Source organism: Rissa tridactyla, chromosome 3 (genome assembly GCF_028500815.1).
Source record: "Rissa tridactyla isolate bRisTri1 chromosome 3, bRisTri1.patW.cur.20221130, whole genome shotgun sequence".
Classification (NCBI taxonomy): Eukaryota; Metazoa; Chordata; class Aves; order Charadriiformes; family Laridae; genus Rissa; species Rissa tridactyla.
This window is the reverse complement of record NC_071468.1, coordinates 102,115,251-102,134,968: the sequence shown is the minus strand read 5'-3', so window position 1 is coordinate 102,134,968 and position 19,718 is coordinate 102,115,251. Positions and strand designations below refer to the sequence as shown.

At 42.6% G+C, this 19,718-nt stretch overlaps 1 protein-coding gene across 1 annotated transcript in view; it reads right to left on the bottom strand.

Annotated features, from left to right (window-relative positions):
- The window catches only part of CSMD1 (CUB and Sushi multiple domains 1), a 1,189,318-nt gene extending 1,170,439 nt beyond the window's left edge, over positions 1 to 18,879 (bottom strand). The window contains exon 1 of the mRNA XM_054196719.1: positions 18,774 to 18,879. Within this exon, the coding sequence (XP_054052694.1) occupies positions 18,774 to 18,840 (67 nt within the window). The 5' untranslated portion in view covers positions 18,841 to 18,879. The remainder of the gene's footprint in view (positions 1 to 18,773) is intronic.
- Between the last annotated feature and the right edge of the window lie 839 nt (positions 18,880 to 19,718).

The following is a 19,718-nucleotide window of genomic DNA, read 5'->3' as shown; positions in this document are numbered from 1 at the left end:
GTCCTTTGTATCTTTTTTTTCCCTTGTCTGTATCGTTAAGCTGTTTTATTATAAGCTCCTTGGCACAGGGAGGTGCTGTCTTCCATCAGCATGCCTAACACAATAGGACCTTAATTTTGACTAGAATCCCTGGGTCCTACTATAAAAAAAATCATATATTTTTCTGGTTTACAGTAAAAAAAACTGAGGTTCTTTAACATTCTTCACAGTTCATCTACTGGGACCTTATATCTTTTGTTTCCCTAGATGGGATCCCAACATGAAAATATTATTTTCCCTGAACAACTATTAGCAATATTGTAGACCATGTCCTAGAAATGGTTTTACTACGGTTTTGTGTGCCCTAACAATATTTTTTGTTTTCTTTGATATGTTTTCTGTCTTCTAAAACATCTTTGCATCTTGTTGACCTTTTAAAATGCTGCGTTGCTCTGGGCTGATGGCTTCAATTTATTTCCTCAATAATTCCCAAATTGTTTTCTTGCTTAGTATATAGGACGATTGTTTTATTTAGTGAGTATTTTCTAATTTGGTTTTGTGTTCCTATATTAATTATTCTATATTTTCCTAGCCAAATTCTGTTTATTTTTGCTAGAAAAGTTATATAGATGATACAACACCTTTTGAATATGATCACATTGTTCTGTGCTTCTTGCTATGCTTTTAGATCCTGCATAGGCTACAAATTCTCCCCCCATGATTTACAATCAGAAATACATAATCACGAACAACAGAGGACCTAACGCTGACTCCTCGGAAACTCCGTACAGCTTTTCCCTTTGTGGCCTACACTTAAACGAGTTTTCCATAGAACAGTTTCTTTGCCTTCGTGATGATTTCTCTTAGCCATTAATCTTAGATGTGGTGCCTTGTCAAAGGCTTACAAGTAGACTACATCCATTGAATTTCCCTTATCTACAGTGGCAGTAATATCTTCAAAGAACTCCAGCAGGTTAGCTAAGCATGACCTCCCCTGCCTGAATCTATGCTGGTTATCCTTAATCAAACTGATTTTCAAGCTGTTCTTTCACACTTCCTTACGGTAGTTTAATTTTACCCACAACTCCTGTTAAATTCACTGATGTATAGTTTCTTGGACTGTCTTTAATCTTTTTTAAAGAAAGAAGATTTGCTTGCTTTTTCTCAATCTGCGAAAATCATTCCTAGACAGATCTGGCTTAAATTTTGTCAGTAAATAGGCTTTTGTCCCTCCGCATTCCTTGCTAGGTCTTTAAAAGTATGTTTTCAAAACTGGTTTTGATTGAGAAAAACAAAAATCACGAAAAGTGCATACTTCATACTGTTTCTTTTGTTGTTGCTGGGTGTGAGTGCATGTGTATGTGTCATTTTACCCACGTAGTAAAATGGAACAAACTATTGTCGTCAACCGAGTGGTAAAATTCAAAAGATTTTCGTTGCTTTGCATTCATGCTCTAGTCCTTAGTGCAGTGAGATAGCTATCAAAAGCTGTTCCAAATGCATTCCTCCACTTACAGGGAGCCAAAATGCAATGTGTCATCCTGAGGGAAATGGACTTAGTGATAAATTTACACATCTGTGGCCTCCAGTCTCAATTACCATGACTCCCTGTGCCTTGAGGTGAAACCCCATGTAATGTTGCAGCTGATAAAGCAAGGCAATACACTGCCAGCACATCACTCCGCTATTTCAGAAATCCCTAGTTGGAGTTCAAGGTCATGGACTTGAGCTGGGTTAGGGTGAAGTACTTCAGACATGACATCTTCCTGTGTGGTAGCAGCTCGCCGTGAATGCTGCACTCATAAACAAAGGCAATGTTTTTTACATGATTAGAAAAATGGAGGAAACGTGAAGAACGGTGAAAGGTAACTATGGGATTACCTTCACAAGAGATTCAAATGACTGCAATTCTCTCTCAGACAGAAATACACACGTGTATTTACACTATATTCATTACTATGGTAACTGGGCACCTTAATACATGCAAATCCAAATGGGAGCGTTATACCTAGACCTAATTTTTTTCATCTCTTCAATATCAGTGATGATGTCAACAGAGATGAAGCAGATACCTCATTAGTTAAGTGGCACTGCAAACTTTGTACTAGAAGAAAAAAAATATTTTGCCTAGGTCTTAAATAAATACGAACCAGAGGACAACTCACACAATCCCCCTGATAATAGCATAGCTCTCTCTGTAAGATTTCTTCATAGATTTTATTTGAAGGATATAACATGCTGATTGTTAAGGCCCTAATGATAAAAGCTATTGATTCTTTCCTGAAATGAACTGAAAATAGATACTGTAGCATCTATCTTTTAGGTGCTTCCTGGCAAATGAACCCCAGAGCAGTAGTCCAGGCAGACTACTTACAGTTCCACTTTTCATAGAATAGTTGAATATTCACTGAGCAAGACAGAAACCCAACCGGGAGCACGACTCTGATGTGGCGAGTAATGCTCTCCATGTAAGAAGGGACCAGTAGGAGTTCAGTTACTGTTCCAGCAGCTTTTTAAATATTTTATATTGAGTTCCCTTAAGCAAGGTTTGGAACCCAAACCTTCTAGCTCCAAAGGAAACTTTAACAGGAAATCTTCACGGCACCAACAGGGGAGAGCCTAGGGCTGTCACAGTATATGCCAGAAAAAAAGGATGAGACAGGCTTTAAGTTTCTCAGGGAAGAGGAAGCTGAATGTAGATATTTCACCATCTAGCTAAGTGCTCCAACTGTTAAATTACTCTCTCTACTGTGGGAAAATGAGAAGACACCACTTCCACCCCCAGAAATATCTTATGTAAGGCCAAAGTTAGCAGGTGCACTTAAAGAAAGCCTAGCAGTTTTATCCCTATGGACGAACGTCTATATTGAAGATTACAACGACTGTTCAATAAGAGTCCTATACAAATTGACAGTACGCAACCATTTTGAGTATGACCAGAAATGTAATTTTAGGTTCAAAGGAAATTTTCTAATGAAAAATAGGCATGTGTAAATTTGGGTGTTTCTGGGGTTAAAATAGCCATTGAGTGGTACTTCAGTAATCTAAGTACTAGATGTAAATATCTTCACAATAAAGGGAGACCTTGATGCTTAAATTCTTCTTTGTGTTTATTTACCGCTGAGCGTCCTCAGCATCCATGAAATTAATTAGGAAATTAAGAGTTCAGCACATCTCAGATCTAGCTCTTGAATTAATAAGTTATATTATATTGCATTAGAATGATCAGCGGTTTTTATTTTCTGAAATTTTCAGGTACATATGCTATACCAACCAAACATTATTCTAGGCAGAGAGAAGACGGACACTGAAGGATTATGCCAGCAACGTAACAGTAAGGAATGTTATAGTTTATCAACAAAATATCTTTAAATAATTTTCTCTGTAGAAACACTATTCTACTAATTCCAGCAACTAAATGTACACGCCATCTGATCCTTTGATGAAAGCAGTTGAGATATTCTACATGGCGTTTTTTCTCATGGTCAAGTGAGTAATTCTTAAAAGAGGCAAGCTCAATATATAAATACAGGACTACGCAAATTTTTATGTCATCCCAAATCAGCTTTAAAGTATTGTTACCTAAAATGAGCAATTACATTTTAGTTAAACACCATATTTATTTGTAAACTTTATGTGCTTTTTGATCAGAATCCTTAGCTGTTCATACATTTTCTCATTTTAATAAAGGTTTGATTTTTTTCCTAATCAAGCAGAAAACAAAACTTGCTTGAAAAATAATTCTGTTATCCCATTAAAACAGTCCTACTCAAAGGCCAGCAGGAGCAGGGAAGTGATGGTGCCTCTGTACTCGGCACTGGTGAGGCCTCACCTCGAGTCCTGTGTTCAGTTCTGGGCCCCTCTGTACAAGAGGGACATTGAAGTGCTGGAGCGTGTCCAGAGGAGAGCTGCCAGGCTGGTGAGGGGTCTGGAGACCAGGTCACATGAGGAGAGGCTGAGGGAGCTGGGCAAGTTTAGCTTGGAGAAGAGGAGGCTGAGGGGAGACCTCATTGCCCTCTACAACTACCTGAAAGGAGGTTGGAGAGAGGTGGGTGTTGGCCTCTTCTCCCAGGTGAATAAGGACAGGACCAGAGGAAATGGTCTGAAGTTGCGGCAGGGGAGGTTTAGATTAGACATTAGGAAGAATTCCTTTACTGAAAGAGTGGTCAGGCACTGGAACAGCCTGCCCAGGGAGGTGGTTGAGTCACCATCCCTAGAGGTTTTTAAGAAACATCTAGATGTGGCACTTCAGGGCATGCTCTAGTGGCAGAGATTGTAGGGGGGGTTTTTTGTGTGTGTGTATGGTTGCACTCAATGACCTCAAAGGTCCTTTTCAACCATGAAGATTCTATGATTCTATGAACTCAATTTTTCCCTTGTCTCGCTGGAAATTTAGATTGCAGTACATCAGATATATTACATCTTTTTTGGATGTAGTCCTTTTCCAGTCATCTTTATGAAACCTGTGTTCTTGTCAGTTCTCAAAAGCCAAGGAAAGATTTTTTTTGCACGGAACAGGAGTAATTAATGCCTTCCTTTCCTGAATAGATTCTATCAAGAAATATTCAGAAATTTCTCTTTTATGAAAATGAAATAGAGCCATTCAGAATGAAGGTGTAAGAACAGTCATGGGAGACTTGCTAACATTAAAAACATTCTGTTTTTTTCTATCTCATGCTACTCTTATTCATAATGGTCAGCTATGTTTTTGCTGATTATTTAGTTGCATTGCTTTGGTTTGGTTTTATGATGCTGATAGGCTTTTCTAGAGATGGTCCTGAGAGGAAGCGGTAGAATAAAGAGGAAGGGCAGAATTTGTACATCCTATTCAGAGCCAGCTTAAACACATGTAGGAAGGCTGCTCTCTTAGGGAACAAGAGAAGTAATTCTTTTTCAGACAGTGACAAATTTTCTAACATGAAACTAAAACCAGAAACCTATGGATTGGAGCTCATGGAATATCTTGCATGTTTTAAGGTTTGAGAAAAGCCTCTATCTAGGGCAGAATTTTCAATGTTTTGGTAGGGGGCTTTTTTTGCAATTTGTTCTAGATCTGGGTCTTGGGAGGGGGAAAACTGGTTGATTTGGGAGGATGACATAGTTTCAACATTCTCACTATAATGGACTTCTTCCCAAACCTTCTCTAATAGGAATTCTTGCAGTGTTTCCCTAATTGCGGCAGAAACCAACTCCTCCACAAGATCCCATCATTAAAGTTTGTCACAACCCCCACCAGTTTTCACCGGACTTTTTGTTTATTGTTCCAGGAAAGAGAACACCATCAAGATATGACTTGTGACCAGTGATACACTGGACTACAGAGGGCCAAATGGCATATATGCAAGATGAAGCTACTATATGTGCATTTAATATTATCAATGAGCTACTAACACACTCCATGGAAGTCAATGTCAGTGGGAGAAGAGATCACTAAGAACCTGGTTTGCCATATTCATTTCTTACCAGGACCTAACTTTCTAAGCATTTTCTCTGCTGTCCCTCCAGAAATCTATTATAGGGCAAAATGTTGAACATCACTGTCATTCAGATGGTCACCATGCACAGTCTTTATTACTTATTGGAAAGCAAACAATCAAAATATTATTAATGAGAATAAAAACTAGGTAATGAGATGGTGGGATAGAGGGAAGTGGCTGTTTGTAATGAAGAGGAGACTATTATTCTTTCAAGTGCATCAGCAACACTGACAACAACATCACGATTGTTAAAAAATACGAGAAATGCATTTGGGAATCATACATTAGTATTACTTGAAGTTAGTGAATAGAAATCTGGAATTTATTCGGTGTACATGAGAAAAGTATGTATTTTACAGATTCACTTCACCCCTTCCTATCTATTAGCTGCAAAGTTCTGTGCAGGGTGAAGTATTTCCTAAGAGCTGGAAGTGTTCAGGGAAATGAGCAGGTAGAAGCTTCAAAACAAGCAAAATGCAGTGCTTTTCTGCACAGCAGGAATGAAACTGTAAAACAGATTGTCAGAAAATAGTGTGGTAGTCTGAATTATGAATAGGTTCAAGAACAGATACATGAAGGTTAAATTTGTTGATGGATGTTGAACATAGATGCAACCTCTGGCTAAGAGTTCCCTAAACTGGCCAGAGGCTGCTAAAATGTAAGGCTGTCTATATCTTGTTTCCTGCAATTTTTTCTATGGATTTGCTAATGGCCATTGTCAGAGGTTATTTTGATCTGATTTGATGTGATGCTTTTTGCATTTTTAAACATGTGAAGACTGCAACTTAACCAAATTCGTGGGACTTGCACAAAATCTGGGCACAGCTTATGTCCCTGACTTAGCTCTTAAGAGTGCCCTGTGCCCATCTTCAGCCTTTGTGCTGGTTGCTCCCAGTGCAGGAGTCATCACAGAATAGACCCTGGGCACTGTCCTCCACGGGAATGTTAAACAGCTACTTTGGAGCATAACAAAGAAGGTATCTTATACTCCTTCAGCAGAAGTGGAAATTACAGAGTGACTGGAACAAGAAAGATAAGGTCTGTAAAAGGAAAATTTTAAAGAAACAGTAAGGGGAAAGGAAAGATAAACAGTGTTTAATGTGGCAAATCTGATGGTGCCAGCTCTGCCGGTCCTACAAGCTATTATTTTCAGCACATCAGCGTGAAGCCTGTGTATCAGCTTAGCAACAGAACTGCCATGCCCATGAGGGCAGCAGGCGTTATTTATCAGACCTGCACAATCATGGCACCAGGGCTTCCACCGAGTGCACTTCTGAATGCACTTCCCAGCAGACATTTCAAGTTTTGAATGGTATTACCCATTCTGCTCAGTAAGACTACATCAGTATGGCTGTGTTACTGGAGAGAGTAAGGGAAGGTGATTATGCATTGCTCTTCAGTAACACAAATCCCGGTACTGGAGATCAGAAAAAAATTTGAACAATTATTGATAGGTGCGAGTGAACTAATCTGGGCTATGTCCCCTGTAAAATACAGGGCAACATGAAGCTGCTGTGGGCTAAGTTTCAGAAGATAAGGTTTTTTGCTGGATTCTGGTCATGCAGGAAAGAACATTTCCCAGACCTGACTTTGCTTTCACAATGTTGTCCATGTTGTCCATTTCATTTTCTCTATCTTCATATAATCTTTTGTTTGATGAGTCCCTATACTCTAGGATTTACCATAAAGAAAATTAATAAATCACACTATATGCATGTCACGGCCTAACAAACTTCCACTTGAAGAATAAATACAATAATAGACAAAATACTCTAGAAAATAATTGAATGGACGAAGGCAAATGATGAGAGTAAGGATTGCTTTCAAAAAATAAAATAGTCCTGACTGAAAGCCCCATTACATGCTTTCATGCTTTTCATATGTAACTTCTTTTTTGACATAGCTTATCTTCCTTAGTTGTACTATAGGAGAGTGCATCAATGAAATATGAGAATGATTTCCACCAGCTGCCTATGCTGTGCTCTGTGCTGAATGCCCGTCCCTCACCTGACAGTCTCTGTCACCACATTATTTTTTCACAGTGGGCAGTATATTATCTTTCTAGTGTCAAAGAGTAGTTTCTTTTTTTTTAATTGATTTTTTTCCCCCAGGGGACCTGATCCTCATGCACATCGCTCTTTTGGAATACTACCTAGACAACAGTGGCATGACTGAGTAGATCTGAGAGGCAAACTACTGTTGAGACAGTTGCACAAAATGCTTCTCTTTACAAAACTGTGCCTGAAAGTACCGTGCGATGTGACAAAGCACATTCAAAACATATGCAGAAATCTATCCATCCTGCAAATATGGTCTGCAGAGCAATGCACAGTAATGTCAAAAGAAGCTTGGTGTTTATCTTACAGTGGTAAAACTGGGTAGATAACATTTTTCCACTAGAGCCTGCCTCACCCCTTACAAACAGCCTATTTCTTGGAAAGAAAAATGGAGCCCCAAGGAACTGCAATTAGTCACCATCAATGTGGGATAAATGTAAAAATGATGAATACTCACAGAGGAAATAAAGTGGAGGTGGAACTGATTGTTTTTAATTCTGGGCCAGGACAACAGCCTCCATTATCCAATAGAGCCAGTAGTCTATGAGTTGGCTTCACTCCAAATTCTGATTTGCTGCTGCTTTTAATGTTTGCTTTGCAATCACAAACATTTTGTTCCAGGGTACATCAGATCCAGTGTTTTTTTTAATACGCAGAATAACTTAAGTACAACAGTTTTAAAGAAAAACAAACCACAACTTCCCTTGGGGAATCTCTCCTTCCTAAAAAAGTAACACAAAAATTCTAGATTTGGAAACTTTGCTTAATTCAGATATTACCTGGGAGATAACAGTAGTAAATGCTGTATGTTGCTGTCTATCCATTCTCTTTACAGCACTATATTACATTCAGATTATGATGATTCTCAAGTGTAAAAGTAAGTACAGTACAAATTCCTTGATACTCAAAAGTGCTGAGATCTGCACTTTTCTCTTACAGCAGTAGGAACTGCAAATATTTGGCACTCCTGAAAAGAAAGTAAAAATACAAATCTAGGCTCTTGACAGTAAGCAGTACCTTCTGTTGCCTCCCCAGCATCCTTGAACTTGACACTAAAACTTGTTTTGCAGGTAAAATGACCTCAGACAGATGCTTTTATTGTTCAGTATGTACATGTTCTTTTATTCAATAAATGGATGTCCTCTTCCACCAGATATTATGGAAAAATAAGGTAGTTTTTCATGTTGAATGCGTATGACCTGATGTATCATAAGTGTATTCCATCCACAAATCTGTTTCTTTATCAAATATTCATGTAACTAAGTACCACTTTACCTTAACACTGTTTGTAGATACACAGAGGTGCATTACCCAGTAAAGTGGACTTATAAAGTCAGTGAGGAAATAAGACAGAAATAAAGATTTCTCTACAACATAAAATCTTGAGGATCATCTTAGAGTCCTTACTCTGTCAACTCCCACTCTGAAGAGAAGGGGATAGAAAGGCTTGCAAAAATCAACTGTGCTTGTAGAGGTTGAAATTATTGTGGTCCCAATTAGTTTGAGAATAAAACGGCTAGTACTTTAAAGAAGATGCAGAAAGCTAACTGAAAGCAGACTCCGGTTCAGTCACCTTATCCAGTATACAAAAATTAGAGATCTGGACTTACCATTTCTAGCAACAGGAACTTGGATTTATGGACACAGCAAGAAACAACACTAAAAAAAAAATCAATTAGGCATCTCTGTTTAAAGAGAACTAATAATTTGAGTATATATGAAAAAAAGGAAAACTGAATTCACTTTGACAAAACAACTTCTCAATTTTCCTTCTAATGTGATATGACTCATCTCAAATCCATTGCAAAGTGGTAAACAAACTACAGCAACTCAGTAGCCATCATCTGCCAGGAACATTTTAAAAAGAAAACTATTACTGAACTACTTTTCTTGTTTTCTATACAGAGAAACTTATTTTCCCAGCAGAAACAGCACTTCATGTTATCTTCTTTTCTTTTACTGTTCTTCCTTCACTGCTAACAGCCACCTAAGAAATATCTCTTTAAGACAGCAATTTATTTCTTAAGAATTAAATTAAAGTAGTTTGGATTAGTTTTATGTATTTTCAAAACAATCCATTTCATTTAAAACAAATCAAAAGAGGGAAGTTCAGTTTGGTTAGTAATAGCATTGTATATGGGAAGTATCTTGGATAGTAACTTAAATATGTGGACAACAGCCTTTTGATTTTATTCCTCATTCATTGAACTGATTTTACAATTACAAAAATAAAATGATTAGTCCTTCTTTGTTCTATAATCCTTCTGTAATCTAATTTCCTCAAAATAGCTGCAAGATAAAATATTGTCATGAAGATCAAAATGACAACTATAAGCTGGCCTCTCCACTCTTCATTATCCATTACTGGGTTTATGACTATTTATTATTATCATATAGCTAATAAACAAAATCTAAATCACTCGATAATGCACCTGAAGTCAGCTTCTCTGCTGGTGTAAATCAACAGAGGTCCATGAAGAGTGTTTCATTATGTTATATTTTTTGCAACAGCTCTTGCTTGTAGATTTTAAAATCTTTTGGGTCAGCCCACTCACTGTGTTAAATGATCCTAAATTCAAAGAGAGCAACTTCAATTTCCAAAATATTCCCTGATTCATTGCTTTAAAGAAATGACTTTGGAGCTTCTCAAGAGTTGACAGGAAAAATCTCAATTGTCATGGCAACATGAGTTGAAGAAATCCTCCTTTGCTCTTTGCATAGATCATCTCCACGCTATCAGTCTGTTTACTAAGTGTTGCTAAAGAAGGCAATTAAAGGTTAATCTCTCCTCAGAACCAAATACATTATATAACTAGTAAAAGTCAGTAGAGTGAGGTACGCTTCAGATAGGTCAAAAAATTTGAGGCATCGTGTATCTTTAATGTAAACGGCGTTTTGCTGATTGTTTGCATAACATTTCATATTAATATTAATATTAACTACACATTGGAATTTTCTTTATTAGATTTGTTCCAGCATGCTTGTTTTAATGCAAGTTCTCTGTGTGGTATGTGGCTATAATAAAGGCCACATTCAAAGTCCATTGAGGTTAATGGGATTTATATTTTTTCTCCTGTGAGTTCCCCAGCCTTTGGATCAGGTCCTAATGGGTCAGAATCTGACACACAGCAACCCAAACTGTTCAGCTGTAGGTTAGAGTCTATGTCCAACATACCTAGTTCTGCATAGCAGAACGCTTTCTCTCTACAAACTGGCAGATTTGTTTCAAGTTAACCACATTATGTACCTAGGAAAATTTCAGCATTTGCATGTATGTTAATTAAATACCATGATAAAACCTCCTAGGTTTCACAGGACAGCAAGATAGACATGGCGAAGTACAGCTCGTGATCAAAATGCTACTACTGGTGCCATTGTTGACTTCTATTAACACTGCATTCTTCAGTGTTAGAGACACTGCAAACAATGGGCCAAAGTGAGCACTGGGGATATTTATGTGCTAAGATGAAGAAAAAATTAATTTAATTTCTCAAGAGAGATGCCTACAAATGCAGAGGGTCACAGATTGTGGTATTACCATTTGCTTGATTGTACCGAGGTTCTAAAAGTGAATTATAAAACAGCTTTTCCCCCCAAAAAATGCCTGGTATGACTCAATCTATGTATTATAAGAAACATCAGCAGGATACCAATAGAGAATCTGGCTGCTGGGGCAAAGCTAAAATAGTGTACTTAGTCACTTGGAAGCAGTCATATTCTGCATTGATATCCCACAGACATTAGTGAGAACAGTGTGATTTGTCATGACCATTTGTTTCACAACCAGAAGCATGTAAAATTAGTCTAAAAATAAGTTAAATCACTTTGCTTTTTTTTTTTTATTTCATTTTATCAAAATGGCCTTTTCAAAAACTTCACTGGTGTGCAAGAAGCGTTGCTCTTTTTTTCCTTTTTTCTTATCGACACAGCCACCTGTGCTCTTTTTCTAAGGTTCAGGGCAAGGCAGGTTCCATGACCTCACGTGTATTCCCGGGCTATATAGCAGCTTGCTTCCCAACATCAGCAGCTGCTTCCTGACAAAATCACTTCCCTGTTCCTTGCACTTCCAGCTGTGTTGCACACCGGCAGTCAGACGTGGGTCCCAAGCTTCAGCTGAATCCGTGTTATGTGCACCAGGAGCTCAGACTAAACCCTGATGCGCTGATGCAAGGCAAGTTCTAGCTCAAGCACGATGCCCAAAGCCAAGCCTAAGCTCTCATTCCTGGATTCTGGATATAGTAGGCAAAGTGAGCCAAGCTCCTCCTTCCGTTTCAGCAGCAGGCATGGCAAGCCCAGTGAAGATGTTTTAAATCCAAGCTACAGCTGGGCCATTATTTCAAAAAGAAAATATCCTGGTTATGCTCCCCAGTGCATTCAAGCCCACCCTTGAACCTGAGCTTCAAATGCAGCGCAAGGCCGGTTGCACTTCTGTTCCCAGTGTACTCTACGTCACTGGTGTTTCAGCACCAGCTTAAGCAAAATATAAGTTTGAATATTTATTTTCTCTTGGGTTTTGTACATGAACACAATATGGCCAGTAACAGAGATCAAAGGAAGTAAACAATGATTTATGAAGTATTCTATCATGGCTATATTTGATCTGCGAATCATAGGATGAGGAAAAGATACATCCCTAGCCCCAGATTTGCTCTCTGACAAATGTCCAGGGTTTGCTGCAAACAATGCAATTGTAAAAACATTTCAGTAAAAAAAATCACCTCCAATATAGGTTTAGAAATGGCTGTCTAATAGAAAAGGCAAGGAAAACTTTCAGACAAGAAATAGGACAAAGTCATTGCCTTGAAATTGAGAATAAGGTGTGAAGCAAGTACTGCAAAATGTAATTTTAAAATGCTGACCGTATTTTATGCAAGTTTGCAAAACAAACCCTGCACACGAAGTTTTATTCATTGCTATTTATTCAGCTCTGTATCAGCTGCAGTGCTGCAAACGTTTCTTTTGGAAAACCACTGTACAACGGAGACATGAATGCAGAACATGATTCTGTACTTCAGTATCCATGGGATACTGTAAGAGAGACATAAAACATCCAAAGACTAAAATAATACTAGGTTTCTCTGTATATTGTCCTTCATAATTTCTTTAAGGAAAAAGCAGAGAAAAAAAAGGGAAAGGTAGAAGTCAGGTAAAACCATGCTTGGAGATACCACAGATACCGTTTAAAGCCAAATTGCTTCCGTAAATATATAAATCATTTTAATATTATCAAGGCTGATTGCTCAGATTCATCCAGTTTTCCCTTTTTTCAGTCATACATGGATGTAAACATTGTCAGAAGTTCTCAGCCACGAGAACTCAGGTTAAACAGAGTCTGGCTCCACTATTCAGCTGCAGCACCTACCGCGTCTGCCTTATTCAGACTAGCAATCTTTTCAAAATTGACCAATCCAGCTACTGCTGAAAGAAATAGAAATTTCAGTCTCCACTGCAGCAGAACAGGGCCCTCACAACTGTCCAAGTTACCTTTTACTTGAAAGTGATGAGTCAAAAAATGAAGTTGAAAGAGGTGGAATCACTATTTCAGAATATGCACGAATGTATTGTTAACATGCATAATTTAATATTTATAAAGCTGTAACAAACTGTGATTAATTTTTATACTGGAAATTACTATAATTGCAAGAAACTGTGATTTTATTTTTTTGCTTATCTTTTGCTAAAAGCAAATCATTGATGATAATCTGATTAATCAGGAGGAATTCTGGTTAATCATCAGCAATATAAGAGTGATTAAATCTTGCTCTGTCCTTTTAACTGAATGTGCCCTCCAGGTAAAACGCTGTCATTTTCTTTCTTTTTTTTTTTTTTAATGAGTAAGAAATGCAGAAAAAGTGATCATCTCTAAGCAAGTAAGACTTGTTATTGGCAATAAGATGCAGTATTACTCTTGTAACAGTTTTCAGTGCATACGTGCCTCCATTTACCGTTCAATTACTAAATGCAGGCAACTGATAATTGTTTCCTTTGTGTGTCAATGTAACATTAGCAATAATCCAAGTAATTTGTTTAAGCAGTTATTCCGTTGAGACATGCTTATAACAAATATAGTGTAGATCTTCTTAAATGCAATAGAAATGTCATATAGTGAAGTCTTTCATCTAGCCAGAACAAAGATGTGTGAGGACAAAGTAAGATCTCGTGGCTTTCCTCAGGCATTAATGGCATTTTTCCCATTTCAAAAGTTACTGGTTGATAAAAATGGTTTAAAGGAAATTGCAACTGACGTAGAAAAGTAAAATATCTACGTAAAAGAAAGTGATTCATACACATTAGGAGAATTTCCATATGATTCTCATTCTTTGTTCACTGCAGAAATTGGAAGAATATCCAATTTAGCTCAGTCTAATCTGGCTAATTTTGCAGCCATATGGAGAACTAGAGGCCCGATTCTTATTCAGTGACCCTGATTTAAACCCAGTCGCATGCTCGAGGTTTATTAGAGATCATGCCTCATACTTACGCTACTGCTTCGATGGATTGCATAGTTAAACCAGCAATTCCCCTTCCCACACTGCATCCCTCTGCTGGTTACAGGCAGCCCGGCACCACACTGCAATATCTGTCCTTACACTTAAGGCTGTTTACTAGCAGAATAACGTCATCACGGTCAAAGAGACATGACAGTTCAATACAGATTTGAGGAAAATGAAATTACATCTTATCTTTAAATTCACTGGAGGTTTTATACAGTCACACTACTAAGCAGTTACTTCTCCGAGGAAAGTTCAATGTGGCAGTGTACAGATGACGCGTCTTGAAATTGGTGGTCCCTAGGGTTTTTCAGCCTTCTTAGAGAGTATGGTAAATCTTGAATGCATTGGTTTCTGTTAAAAATATTTACAGTTTCAGAGTGTTCCCAATTTGGTAGGGCCAAAGTTTTCATGAATGTAAACAGTATTGAGGCCAAAGTTCCATAGATGACTTCTAAAAACTTGCATATATCAATGCATATGTAAGAACACCACATAATGAGTAATAATAAGATAAAGAGCTAGATTCCATATTTGTGTAGAAAAAGCTGTCTGCAGGGAAAAAAAAGACAACTGCACACCCCCCCCAAAGAAAAACCACCATGCCTGACCAAAATCATACATGTCTGTATAAAGGGACATGGGAGTGTCAGTCAGAAAATAAACGTAAAAAAATCTTCATCGTGGTTCCTATCTATACAGATCACAGACAGTGCTGAAGCACCCTCACTGATTTCAATACATCCTGAAGTTCATGTGTGCTCACGCCCTGATGCGCTCATACACCATCTCCAGCTCCTCACACCAGCATCCTGTTCCACACACAACACAGAAACTGATAACCTTGTACTGGCGGGAATTCATATGTCATCTATGCATTCAAAGGTCCAAAATGAGTGTTTGGGGAGTCTTTGTTGAACTGATATGCTCTCCACTACATTATATTCAAATTGACCATATTTCCTATTCGCAGACAAGAGCTGAGGACATTATATACACATCTTGATGGCAATTTGGGAAAGATACAGATTTTACCAAAAAGTAAATGCGTTTTTACATTAAAATATTATTTTAATGTAATGACTATTCTCTTTTCTGTCTTTCTATGGCCAGTTCGTCACTGAGCTGGGGGATGGGGAATGCATCCATCAAATACTTGGTTTTGCAGCTGGGTATTCAACACCTAGCTCTGCTGTTCTTTTAAAAAATCCTTTTTTTCAGCTCATTTTCCCTAGAATTGCTTTAGTCTTCTCTGGAAGAGAATGGAGCCTCTCTAGAGAGACCAGCTTCACAGTTTTAGAAACACTGCTTTGGAGAGAGAAAATACATGACTTTAAAAGAGACAAACACTCTCAGTCCAACAGGAGTAGGCCTTAAACATCGTGGTAACTTTGTGTGATGTAGTCATAGCAATCATTTTGACAAAGTGATAGCAGCAAGCAGAGGGTACATAAAATGTTTTGGGGTTTATTTCTTTTTCTTTCTTTTTTTTTAAAAACAAAATCCTAAGCTGTAGATGTGTGAGTCCTTTCACTGTTTGGATTCAATTTAAGAACAGAAATGTTTTCCCGTTGTTATTTCCATTAATCTGAATGATACCTCTGTGCATAAGCCTGCTTATGCACGTTTTGTTTGAGGCAATTAGGTGGTGATGAAAGTGTTGTCGTTGGTTATCTGAACAAGTCCAGGAAATGATCCTGAAAACATGTGCTGAGACAATTTTAAGTATTAAGCAATATGTATTTCTACATTGAAAATAGCTTGTCCACAGACCTCGGGTCACAGCAAAAAGATATTTTAATTTTTAATCTTGAATTTTAGCCCGAATTCAGACTAAATCTACCATTTGTTCCCTAGCAGTATGAATTTTTACAGAAATGATACTGACGTGTTTTGCGTTTCAGGCAAATCAACAGTTTTTTATGTTTGCTTTTGCTAGGGTATAACCTACCAGAATTAGCGAATGGCTCTATAAACAAGCCCATCTTAACATGCAGAGCCAAACACTGTGCTGCCTGTCTTGTTGACGCGTAATTGCTATGATAGGGTAGTTTCTGGGAAAGTGGTTCCTTTAAATGACTCCATACTAATTTCCCTTGATGGTTAAAGCATAATGGACAGGGAAGAATCCCCCAAATGTTTTCCAAAATACTAAGATGCATCAGTCAGGCAAAATGAGTCCAAAGAAATTCATAAAACTGCACCTCAAGTCTATCACAATGAACGATGATGCATGTTCATTTTCGCCCTTTATTGCCCCTTTAAAAAGTTACAGAAAATGGCACAGCAAGAAAGGGTTTCCATTTCATTTCATAACAAGGAGCAATGTGGAAAGCAGCCCACCTCTCATTCTACTAAAAGATAACAGAACGCCTGTGGCAATGCCTCCAGAAATTCAGCACTTTTTTTTTTTTCCTTATAAAACCCCCAAACCAACCAAAACCGGGGTGAATTCCTGTTACAGTGACTACCAAATGATTCGACTACTAAGGTATTGGTAAAACAAAGAGTTCTGGGGATTTATTCATCAAAATTGTACGCTCTCCTGAAAGCCTAGGCTCTTCATGTTACTAAGGAAGGAGTTCTTTCGCTCTCTAAACTATAAACGTAATTTTAGCCTCAGGATTACATTTGACTAAATATAGATACCTGTGCTCGATTGCCTGGGAGGGTAAATGGGAAAGAATTATGTCAAATGTCCCCGCTGGTTCCCCTTCTACCTGTTGTTTGACTTCAATATTAAGTCAGTTTGTAGCCTTTAAGTAGGTGTGTTGCTGCTCCACATTAAGCGAGGTATAATTGCATTCTGCAGAGCAGCATCAGAGGCAGTGCCCAAATGTTCCTGGCAAAGCCTTTGTATGTAAGCAAAACACGTCGGATCTCCGCTGAATAACCATGATCCAGCCTCCAGCTTTTCATATGTGCTGTCAGCCATGAAAAGAAAACACTTAAATGTCAAACGACAGAACCAGCTACAGTGTATTTAACAAATGAGTCGCGGGTGTCGGCCCGCGCCCGGCCGCGGCTGCGGCTCGTCCCGGGGCGCCGGGGCTCAGCTCCGCCGCCCGGCCCGGGGCTCCCCCTGCCCGGGGCAGCGCCGGGGCTCCCGGCATCTGTGAGGGCTGGGGGCGGCTGCCAAGCCCTCCCGCGGGTGGGGGGGACAGCGGCACCGGAGGGCGGTGATGCGGGGCGGGGTGGGGGTGTGTGTGTGTGTGTTGGGGGGGGGATGCTGGAAGTTTGGGCAGGGCGGCCACGCCAAGCAGCCCCCGCCCGCCCCCCCGGGCTGTGTGTGCCGCCGAGCGCAGCTCCGTCTCCGGGAGCCGCCCGTTTCACAGCCCAGGAAACCCGGGCTCCCTCTCACCGCCCCCCGCCCCGCGACCCCTTTCCCACGGAGACAGAGCGACCGGGAGCAGCCGGGCGGCGCTGCGCGGTGAACCGAGGCAGCGGCAAGATCCGGGCAGAGGAGCGGTGCCACCGGGCTGGAGCCGAGCTGCAGCCGCTCCTCCGGACCGGGCAAAGCTGCCGCCCGGCTGCCGGTAGATCGGGTTGGCCTTCCACCGCTTCTCCCTGCGGATCACGGCCGGAGGCTGCCGGAGGGCAGGGCACCCTGCAGTGTCGCCCGGGGGAGCGAGGGAGCCCGGCCGTGGGCACCTGCAGGACGGGGAAGGCTCCAGCCTCGCCCGCCAGCCCCGGCCACGGTCGGCTCCATCCCCCCCCCGCTCCAGCCACCCCCGCACCGAAAAAAGCAACGAGAAAAATAAAATGGTGGGAACGAGGTAAAGCGCCTTGGAAGGGTTAAGGGAGCCTCAGCCGGCACAGACCGCAAGGGGAACCGTCCTCCCGGAGGCAGGCAGAAACAGCCGGGAGCGAGGTGGGAGAAGGCAGAGGCTGTAACGGGGACAGGTGCTCAGCTGCGAGCAGCCTCCCTCTCTCTTTCTCACACACACACACGCACACACGCTCGCATCTCTCTCTCCCAGCATGAAAAAGCGCAGGGATAATGAGAGGCGAAGTGAATAATGGGGAAGCTGTTGTCTCCAGCGATGAGGCAAGTGATGGGGCTGAGGCCAGCACTGAAGTTGTGTAACCCAATTCTCCACCGTCACCCCCCTCGTTTCTCCTCCCTCCCCCCATTGATTTTAAGGAGAAACTCAGACGGGGGTGGAAGACGCTCCCCACCGCACGCCAAGCAGAGGAGCCCTCTTCCCGCCGGCACGGGCAGGCAGCTGGCGGAGGGGGACTCCGGCCCCGCATCCCCGCCTCCGCGTAACTTGCGGGGAGCGGAGCCGGCTGAAGGCAGGCGGGGGCGGCTCTCCGCGGCCACCCACTCCGCGCTCCCCCCTGAGTACGGCAAAAGCCGAGGAGGCGGGAGGAGGGGAGAGCCAAACTTGCCAGCCCGGGGACTGTCCCTCGCACGGGCAGCGAGTGCCGTTCGTGCGTGCGCGGAGAGCGAAGTGTTCCCAAACTCCGGCGCTGCCCAGGCGGCTGGATGCGCACGGCTCCTCTCCCAGCGCCGCAGCGGCTGCTGCCCAACTCCTGGGGGCTTCTTTTTCCCGGGTGAAGTGGCCGGCCGGGAAACCAGCCCTCGGGGAACACCGGCGGACCCGGCGGGAGGTGGGAGTCAGGGAGAAGGGAGACCCGGCTCGGGGAGGCTGCCGTTTCCCGGCGGAGAAACGAAACGAGGGAGCGGTAGCGGCTTAGCTGAGGGGGGGAAATCAGTGCCATAACCACAGCCTACACGAATCCAGTGCAAGAAACCCAAATCTTACCCTGAGCTGCAGTGAGGAGCCCCGCGCAGAAAACCAGCAGAGACTTGAATTTCCTCCACGCAGTCATGTCTGCAGTTATTCCACACACACACACACTCACACAAAACCCCCGGCGGCTCTTCTCGGCTGCGACCGTGTCCTCCGAGCGGCAGCGGGGCTAAGGACAGCGCCAAATAACCACCACGGGGCGAGGAGAGGCGGAGAGGAGCGGTCCGGGTCCCGAGCGCCGCGCAGCGCCCGACGCCTCCTGCAGGACTGGGCGGGCGGCTGGCTCCGCTCTGCTCATAGCATCAGTCCCGCGCCGCGGCGGGGCTGCGCCGCTCAGCGCCCGCGGAGCCCCGGCGCCGCCGGCCCGCCGCCCGCCCAGGGGAGGAGAGGGAGGGGAGGCACGCCCGGCGCCGCGGGCAGCGCGGCATCCACGGCCGCCGGCGGGGAGAGCCGGGCAGCGGCGGCGGCGGCAGGAGAGGGATGCGGGGAGTGCGAGGAAGAGGAGGAGGAGGAGGAGAAGGAGGAGGAGGGGAGAGGGAGGGAGGGATCGCGGCGAGAGCAGCGCAGGCAGCGCAGCGGAGCGGCTGCCAGCCACACGAGAAGCCGCCGCCGCCGGACTCAACCATCACTTCCCACGGAGAGGGGAAGGGGCCGGCGCTGCGCAGCCGGCGCACGACGAGTTCGCGGCCGCCCCGCTCCGCCGGACGGCCCCCGCACGGCCTCCCCCCTTCCGCCCCGACCACGTCCCCGGGGTGGGGGGGGAGGAGGGTTCCCCCCGGCCCGGTGCCCCCCGACGCGGGGAAGGGTGGCGGCTGCAGGGCTACACCTGCCCGGGGGGCTCCCGCTGCACTGCCCCGGCGCCCTGTCCCCTGGCTCTGCCCGCAGCCCGGCTGCCGCCTCCGCCACCCGCATGTGGGGTGCGGGGGGTGCATGTGCTGGGGTGGAAATCTCTAGTCC